This window comes from Akebia trifoliata, chromosome 13, assembly GCF_017979445.1.
Source record: "Akebia trifoliata isolate Shusen 1 chromosome 13, ASM1797944v1, whole genome shotgun sequence".
NCBI classification, from domain to species: Eukaryota; Viridiplantae; Streptophyta; class Magnoliopsida; order Ranunculales; family Lardizabalaceae; genus Akebia; species Akebia trifoliata.
Window position 1 is genome coordinate 16,667,595 of NC_141387.1, and position 9,864 is coordinate 16,677,458.

The window sequence follows — 9,864 nt, forward strand, 5'->3', positions numbered from 1 at the left end:
CTCCATTCAATTACATATAGAGACACATTTGTTTGTTATTGAAAGTGTCTTGTACGAAGTGATTACAAATAAAAGACTAACCTAGCATAGTAAGACGATGAAGAGCTGTGATTGTTGTTGTTATATGCTTCTTTGCAAAGTCCAACTTCTTTATGTCACGACAAATTTCTTGAACCATTGTTTCGCTTTGCTCAGCCTTGGTTTTTATCTCTCGGATCTTGTGCATGAGTTCCTATACAGCAAATAAAACAAAGTTCCAAAACAAGGAAGAAACTTCATCATGCTCATCAAGTATCTAATACATACCACAGTGATAAGTTGGATCCAGTCACTAAGATTTAAAATCTCGCCTTGAGCCAATGTTTCACCCAAGAGAAAAACTGAGACTCTCTCGATCAAACCTTTTGAGATGAAACATTCAGTGTTTTGATCAAGAAACTTTTAGGGTCAATATTTCATTCTAGTCTTGACCGAAACTGGAATCTATAAACATTCCAAGATGGTACGAAACTTTGAACAATGCCAGTCATTGAGTCACACTACAATGTTGTAAACAAAATTATAATTTATGCCTTCAAAATTGGGGCAAAATGCAGAACACTGCATTTGTTGTTTATCAACAAAAAATTAGTTACATTTAATGTTCATGTTTAATAAACAAACCTCAACAGCATGTGTTGCCGCGACAAGATCTTCCTTGGCTTTGGTACCTGAATTACTCTGGAAGTAAAAAATATTTACCCATCAAAACACTAGGAAAGCTATAAATCGACTAGGTATGTGTCTGATTTCTGGACCAATTCCTCTAAACTATAAGTATAATAATATGAAGTTACAATGGTGAGATATATCCGAGGTCAAAAATCACACATATCAAATGATCATAACCACAAAATTCTGTTTACACTTTTTTTTTTAAATCATAACCACAAAATCTGTTTACTCTTTTTGACCTCTCGAGGATATCAGTATAGTTTTAATAGAAAACAAGATAAAGGAAAGTTACTTGAGAGGGTTTAGGAATTTACAACTATCAAAGATGGAAAAGAGAGTAGTAGTGCACTTTGGTGCAAGTAAAAAAGCCTCTAAAATGGCAAGAGGAAAACGGAAAATGAGGTGGATCGAGGAAGGGGAAAAAAACCATTAAGATGCCTTTCTTGAAGATAATTGTGCAAGATAGAGATGAATGGAAACAAGGTATTAAATTTCGTTTTCAGTGTCTATTTCAATCATCCTGGAAATGGAATATTTCATGGAAATATTTCAATCGGTGTTAATAAAAAATTTGGAAAATGTTATGGAAATGATAGAAATATTGAAACTAAAGGAAATGATAAAATAGGCATTAAGATACATTCATTAAATCATCAAAATACAATAAACAGCCATATGGAATGTAGGAATGAGGATAAACAACATTCTTATACACTTATACGCAAGTAGTTAATAACCTGACAGTGAAAAAATAATATTGCTCTATATGGAAATAAAAATATAATATCACATTAACCTCATAAAGCTTAATATGTAAAACACGTGTTTAAATGAAGAAAATGTTATTTTGGGCTTGCTATTTTCTGGGGAAAGGGCTTTAAAGAATTTAAGGGTATCTTTTTTGAGGATTTGTTGTTAGATGGGAGTGCATTTGTAATTTGAAAGTAAGCTAGTGGGTTGATCATTTTCTTTTTTCCTCTTTTGATAAGTTTTTGTAAATAGGGGCCTACTTGTCCACATTTTTCTGTTCAATAAAATTTTAACTTATTTATTGCATTCACATGTTATTATATATTTTATTTTTAAAGCGTATAAAGAAATTACTAATGTTTATACTTAGTAAAGAATGCTACTATTAGCACACCAAATTTTACTTATAACACAACCAATCCATATGTAAACATCTGTTTTATTTCAAAAGATTTTGGTGTGTTGCAAGTAAAAGTTGGTGTGGAAATAGAATTTCTCTCATTAAAGCATGGATGATTGTGTGTGGTTATAAGCATGATCGGGTGTGCCTATTAGGATGATTGTGTGTGCTTATATGAACATACTGATATGTTTAAAATGCAACAAAATAAGATTATATACATACCTACCTAACCATAATTCAATTATTTAATAAATGAATATTATGTGAAATTTTTTTATTAATCACTATTATTATTATGTGTAAGTTACAAGTACTTTCTACAAGTAATTTATAAAATTTTATGAAGTTTTTTAATATTTTTACTCAAAAAATAATATTTCAGTTAAACTTTACCATTCATCTAAATATTTTCACCGAAATATTACATTTTTATATATAAAATTTGATTATCTTGGTCAAAATTTACAATGAATGGTGGTTTCCACTGACATATATATATAAAGAAATTATCAGCTAAATTTAGTTTCACATCTGTGGAAATGGAAATATTTTGGTATATTTTGTGAAAATATGTCAAAATTTAGTAGGAAAATCCAGGAGTGACTTTAAAATTGACATCGTTTCACACTTTGCTGACGTGGATGTGTGTACAACATCAAGATACGAGTGAAAAGCATATATGGTTCTGTGTGCACCTCCACATCAGAAAAGTGTGAAACGATGTCAATTTTAAAGTCACTGCAGCACAACTCAATTTAGTATAATGGAAAAACAGCATTCATATTACCAACCCCAGTAATTAGGAATTTAGGACAAATCAACAACAATGATGATGATAATCCAAGAAAAATGCTATAAATTGGATGCTTGAAAGCCATCCAATCAGGTCAAACTTTCAGTGCAAAAATCTTCAGATTGAAACACAGCAGAAAAAATATAAAAGCAATATCCACATTAAACCACCAGTGCAATAAAGCTATATAAGGAGGAATAGGAATTAGAGAGTAGCGAAAGATGATGCACTTCAATTTCCAAAACTTCTGAATAACAGCATACAAGACTCATAACTGGACGAGCAATAAAGACAGGCCAATACCTGTTGGCGAACAGCTGCCAATATTCCTGCATCCACACGCCGAATTTCACCCTGTATCTTTTGCATAAGTGGCTCCACACCAGATAAGGATGCTTCTGGATATCGACCATGTTTCACAAAATCAATTCAGTGAGAAGTGATAAATAGATTAGAGAAACAGTATGTAAACATATAATTCTCAAGGTTCAAGAGATTAAATGTCGAGTGGCACATAAAAAATCGTTGAATACCAAGAAATTCAACCAACTGATCAGAATTCAAAGGGAGGTATGTTGGAAGAAAATGCATGAACATTTGAATAACAGTTTGCACATAGATTGTTTCAAATTAAACCCACGAATATATAAGGTGTACAATTCACATCCATGCACGCCATCCTTTCATGATGAACATTGTGTACAAGTACAAACAGATACACACTCATTGAGTATAATGCATATGTAAGATACACCCAACAAACTGACAGAGGTTTGATGAGGAAAGTTTTCATTAATACAGGCAAGGGAATCAAAATTCAACATGGCTATCTACAGACATCATATACCTAAGACAAAAGAATTCATATGTTTAATCTTGTATTGCTACTTCAACCAAAAATGAAAGAACTCATAACCTATGATATCTTACAATGAGGAAAGTGGGAACAAATAAACTAAAGAACCATATCAAATTTAAGTTAGAATCTCTTAACCTGTTGGGAACATCTGGTTGATGTATTCCAAGGCATTGGACTTGTCCATTGCTTGTGAAACCAGAACTAAGTATTAGTTTTTACTCAGTTAACCTATAACAACATTTCAGAAACAAATCAGACAAGGAAGAAGATCATATTACTTTGTCAAAATGAGTTAAGAGATTAGCTTAGCTCTCATTCAACAAAAATTACAAGATCTCCAAATGATCCCAGAACTAAAATGAAAGAAGGTACCACTAGGGCTGGTAAGGAGTTGGATTTTAACTGCTACCCGATCCATTCCAATGCGAAAAAAAAAATTAGGATTTGGATTTTAACCGCTACCCAATCCGAAAAAATTTACAAAGACTAAGCATTATTTTTTAAAACAAAAAGTAATTCAAATCTCTGCAAAAAAAAAAAAAAAAAGAACAGAGATTCCACGAACAACTTTCTGTTTGTTACAAAGACATTAAAATGAGTCATTCTCAACTCCATCCAACCCACCATTCTCAGTTGAGAGAGATTGGAATCGGCGTAGTTAGGACTGAGAGAGATCGGAATAGGAGACACACGCACTCTGTCAACAGATACTAATCGTCATGATATAGGCATATCCAAATTTGAATACCAAAAGAAAATTCAGTATCCAAATCTGACAGATATTCAAAATCAATATCCGATAAACTTTTCAGATATCCAATTTGGATTCAAATAAAAATAAAAGTTTGATTTTTCTTTTTTCCTCAAACCCATGAAATCATGAAAATTCATAAACAAAATTGTTGATTTGAATCTGAGCTTACAGAAGAGGGTGGAAGCAACTTTTCCAATTGGATTGTCTCCAAAAATTAATTTCAATTTCGATGTCACTTGCGTTTCCCAAAAGAAATCTTGATTTTTTTCAACTCAAAACATCTTCAACTGCGTCAAAAAAAAGAAAAAAAAAAAAAAAAAACCCTAGATTTTTTCTCAAACCATTCATCTTCAACTTTCAAAACTCAATGTAATATAGGGATTTTTGACAAGTATAGAATGATAAAGTTTTGAGTAGAAAAAAACAATGATTTTTTGTTTTTTTTTTTTTGGCATTGAGGTTGAAGATCTGAGAGAAGGAGAAGACAAATCTAGGGTTTTTTTGCCTCGAGGCTGAAGATGTGTGTGAGAGAAGAGAAAATGGAGGATTACCTGACTGGTTCATTGGAGAATATCGCCACCGCCGTTGATTCTTGAGAGTGAAGCCAAGAGACTAATGAGCAACTTCTCTTAAAATCAGCGAAGAAAAATGATAGTGCTATTATTGGCACCCAACGTTTACTTATTACATCCCATTTTCTTAAACCATTTGTTACACCCTAATTAAGTATTAAAACACACCATTCAAACATTACAAAAATTTGTTTCAAAGTCAATATTACCTCAGCATTTTACCACATACAAACAATTTTTACAATTAGGATTAGGCTCAAATATTATTCTAAATCTAACAAATAGAAATCTAAACAAAAAAGAGATTTTCTATTGGCAGTTCAACTTTTCTTTATTCTAACCATTTACTTATCTTTTTGGGATTTCTCCCAAAACATGCTCAACTTATGTCCAAATTTCGGTTTCGATACACTATTCATTTTATTTCCCAAAAACATGCATTTCGAATGAATTCATCACTTTTATAATCAATGAATTTGTTGATATAACTGTAAATTTATAGATATTAAAAATGACGAACTTCCAAGTTCATAGGTTATAATAATGACGTATGCATGTACCTAACTCGGAATTTAGTCATATTCAATGCACAAAATGGAGATACACCTTATCTATTTTAATTTTAATAAATAAAAGTTGAGGTGCCAATAGCAACTCTAAAAAGAGGGAGAGAAAGAGAGAGAATTGTTATTGGCACTCCCAACTTTGCTTATTACATGCCAATTTCTTTTTAAAACACACATTCAAACACAACAAAACCTTGGCTCAAGTTATTATCTCAACATTACAAAGCATTATAACATATTCAAACAACTTCAAGAGTTGTTTAGGCTCATCAACAACTCATCTAAAATCTTAAATCTAGCAAATATTATTATTAAATAATAGTATATAAAAAAAAAAAAAGGGAGAGAGAGAGGCCTACCTGAAAGTGTGATTTATGCACATTGCAATATGGGCCTCCATTTTGATGAATATTTGAAATGCCCCTATTTTTCAAACTGGGTGGCATACTCCTTGGACTCTATCTTCTTTAAAAGAAAAAAAAAATAGTTTTGATATTATATCTCCTTAAACATTCGAACCTTAGTAACTGTAGACACATGGATTTTGAGGTTTACGAACTACCTTCTTCTTTAGGGATTTCGGGTTCTTCGAACTCGCCACAATTTTACCCCCCCCCCTCTTTTTTTCCTCACAAGATAAACCCACATAGAAACCTGAGGATCTCCACATTTTTACAAAGAGAAACACAGAAAACCATTATTTTTCTCTTTTGATTTCAAGACACTTTGTCAAGGTGTGTGTAGATGCAAAAACTTGCACTACCTCGAGATCATCATTGATTGATCAATTTATTCCTCCTGTGTTCTTAGTTGTGCCTACAACAGCACTTCTCCAACGCCCAATTTAGAACCTTAGTACAAAAGAAAATAATGTAGAGTTTAGAATGGGAAATTTCATACCTTTTAGTGCCTCTTTCCATGCATTTATAAAGGTAAAACCCTAGAATCCCTTTTGATCATCTTTCCAATTTTGTCATTATCCATTTTAGTAAGTTGACCTTGATTAGGAATGTACCTGATCGATATCCTTTCCTTATTCAACCCTGCCTTTTTGAGATTTTCTTTTAATAAAGATTCCAATTACATTTAGCCACGCCCAATCCTTGATTTTGTTTGGATTTGAGTTGATTAAGCAATTCTACCACGTAATCTTAACCCAATATTCCCCCCATCAACCGAGACCCAAACTCATGGTTAGTTTGCCACTGAGCTTGTCCTTAGATCAGTTGACTCAAATCTCCATGTCTAACCTCGAATTCCTAGGTTCCACATGTCACCCATTGGTACCTAGCGAAAAATATCCTCCACAATATTCCCTCTCAGAGATTTGGACTTTTAGTCCAAGCGCCCAAGAATAAATGAATGATACCATGTGACACGTAGCCTTTCACTACTAGACCACGTCTCCCCTTGAATTCTCATTACAAAATCTAAGGTTCGTTCAGTAATGTTCATGTCACGCGTCATTCGACCATTTCACCTTCGAAAGCATGATGAGTATGATTGCCTTGATTTTCAATATTATTTTAATCGTTGATCTCGTTGCATACCTTGATGTATTTTTCCTTATAAATAACTTTTCCATTTTCCTTTTTTTTTTGTCATTTTCTTTTATTATCCATATAATCTTTTTTGTAGTAATAAAAAAGTTATTTTACAACCCTTAGCAGCCAACATTGGTTTCACCATGAACCAAAGCTTCTAACCCAATAGATTTTATCCCCAATGGTCTGGCTTAGTTCCCTTATGAACTAAGTCTTGAACAAAATAAATGAATTGACCTCAAATGCTTGGATTTGGTTCCTTTACGAACTAAGTTCTAAACAAAACAAAACGAACCAACCCCCAATGGTCAGACTTGATTCCAACAGATGAACCAACGCTTAAATTTTCAAAGACCCAACCCCCTACGATCAAGTTTGGTTACCTCACGAATGTAGGATTTTTGTTGTATACTGGTCCCCAATGATCGAGTTTTCCTCCATTAATGAGCCAAGACTTCTTGATGTAAACCGACCCCAAATCGACCGAGTTTTGGTTCCCTTTATGAGCCAAAACTGCTGATGTAAATCGACCCCAAACCAACTGGGCTTGGCTCCCCTTTATGAGTCAAGACTTTTTGTAGTATGTCGACCCCCAACGATCGGGCTTGGCTCCCTTAATGAGCCAAGACTTCTTGATGTAAACCAACCCCAAATCGGTTGGGCTTGACTCCTCTTTATGAGCCAAGACTTTTCAATGTAAATCGACTAGGCTTGACTCCCTTTTATGAGCAAAGGCTTTTCGTAATATATCGACCATTAATGGTCAGGCTTAACCCCCTTAATGAGCTAACACTTCTCGATGTAAATCGACCCCAAAGCGATAGGCTTAGCTCCCTTTTGTGAGCCAAGACTTTTCGATACAAACCGACCCCAAATTTGTCAGGCTTGGATCCCCCTTATGAGTCAAGGATTTTCCTAGTATACCAACCCCCAATACTTGGGCTTGACTTCTTAATAAGCCAAAAATTCTCAATGTAAATTGATCAAAATTCAATCGGGCTTGACTCTCCTTATGAGCCAAGGTTTTTACTATAAATTGACCCCATACTTCGGTGTAGACACCTCAATTTGAACGGATCCCTACTCGAAAGGGCTCAAAAATATCGATTTTCCAAATAAATGGGCCAACGGGCTTTAAGGGCTCAAGTCATTGAAAAGTGACACCTCCAACCCACACCTCCTCCTAACCTACCATCATCATACCTCCCCCTAATCTACCATCATCATTTCCTATAAACCCATCTCTACAACCTAAACCTACACCCATCCTCTCAAATTAAACACTCATTATCTCTCATCAATTCATCTAAACCTCTAATCTCCACACATCTTGTCACATATCACTATCTCCCTCACCCTCCCAAAATCTAATTAAAACTCACTCCCCTTAACTCACCAAACACTCAACCACCATCTTACACCCTCTATTCTCTTAAGTCAAATACCACTTAATCAATCAACCACCTTCTTAAATACCCATCATCTCACCTCACCAAACACTTCACGAAAATGGTTTGGATAATATCCAAACCATTTGGATCAAAACACAACCCATTTACTTTCATTACATAATTACCCCTCTCCGAACTCCTAATTTCATACCCCCCACCTTTAAAACATGTGCCATTCTCTATTCTCCCACACTTTACCCCATTATATCCCCAAAATATTTTTCCAACACCTATAAATACCCCTTTCCTCTCCTAAAAATGGTTACCTAATTCTCATCACAAAAATCTTACCAATTCTCATTTACCAAGTCTCACAAAAATACATAATCAATCCAATTATCTCATCATCTCTTCTATACTCTTTCAATTACACAAGAAAAAATTGACATTTTCCTAAATCACTAAGGATTCAAGAAAACATAGAAGAAGAAGAAAAGAGAAGCTTCAAGGTGGGTTCAAGGCAATCCCCCCTATCTCTCTCTCTCTCTCTCTACCCTTTCCACCTTCCTCTTCTATTATCCCCCTCCTCTCTTTATTTTTATTTTAGAAGGACTTAAGATGCAATGATCCCCCTCCCTTATCTTCGGTAGATCGGACTTTGGTCTGGTTGAAAGTATAAGGGTTGTAATCCATTTTGAAAACAAAATTGATTTTAATCCCTCAATTGTTTTGAGGCAATTGGTGTTCGAGTTCTTCTCAACTCATGAGAATGAGTCCATAACCATAGCCAATATTTTTCATATCATACTTAGCTCCCAAGGCAAATGATTCAAAGGATCATCTCCTTCAATGGGATGATTCTACAATCAAGCTAAAAGCAAATCCCTACTAAGGGTACAAGATATCGACACGTTGCACTTTACTTTTATTTTGCATTTTCAATTAAAAATGATCGAGTTGAGTTGAGGTTACCACCACATAGTGGGGAGTAAAAGGTGCCTAACACCTTTTCTTTTCTCCAACCGAGCTACTTACCCCGATCTCAAGGTTGATCGGTACTTTATCTATTGAGAGTTCCTACGTGCCAAAACGACACACTTTTCAAAAAATGTGCATCGGGTGACCATTCACACCCTCTTACAATATGAATGGTAGCAACTCCAAATCTTAGTAGATGTGGCCATCGTAATCGAGAACCACGTATCTATAGTCGGGCTTGACTTCCCTTATAAGCCAAGACTTTTGTTGTAAATCAATTCCATACAGTTGGGTTTGGCTCTTCTTATGATCCAAGGCTTTTGTTATAAATTGACCTCATACAATTGGGTTTTGCCTCTCCTTATGAACCAAGACTTTTGTTATAAACTAACGCCATATGATCGGGCTTGATTCCCCTTATCAACCAAGGATTTTGCTGCAAATCAACCCCATATGGTTAGACTTGGCTCCCCTTATGAACCTGAAAATGCCACGAAAAAAAGTTTTTAGAATAAAAAAAGTATAATGAATAAATTGGAG

At 34.4% G+C, this 9,864-nt stretch overlaps 1 protein-coding gene across 2 annotated transcripts in view; it reads right to left on the minus strand.

Annotated features, from left to right (window-relative positions):
• The window catches only part of HIT1 (Membrane trafficking VPS53 family protein), a 50,579-nt gene extending 45,620 nt beyond the window's left edge, over positions 1-4,959 (minus strand). Inside the window, exons 1-5 of one of the 2 annotated variants that reach the window (XM_086420326.1) lie at positions 4,825-4,959; positions 3,655-3,747; positions 2,964-3,058; positions 664-720; positions 82-232 (exon numbers count right to left, since the gene is read on the minus strand). In XM_086420326.1, the coding sequence (XP_086276452.1) occupies positions 82-232; positions 664-720; positions 2,964-3,058; positions 3,655-3,703 (352 nt within the window). In that variant the 5' untranslated portion in view covers positions 3,704-3,747; positions 4,825-4,959. Of the gene's footprint in view, positions 1-81; positions 233-663; positions 721-2,963; positions 3,059-3,654; positions 3,748-4,824 lie in introns of those variants that run through there. The other variant, XM_086420327.1, reaches the window with a different exon arrangement.
• Between the last annotated feature and the right edge of the window lie 4,905 nt (positions 4,960-9,864).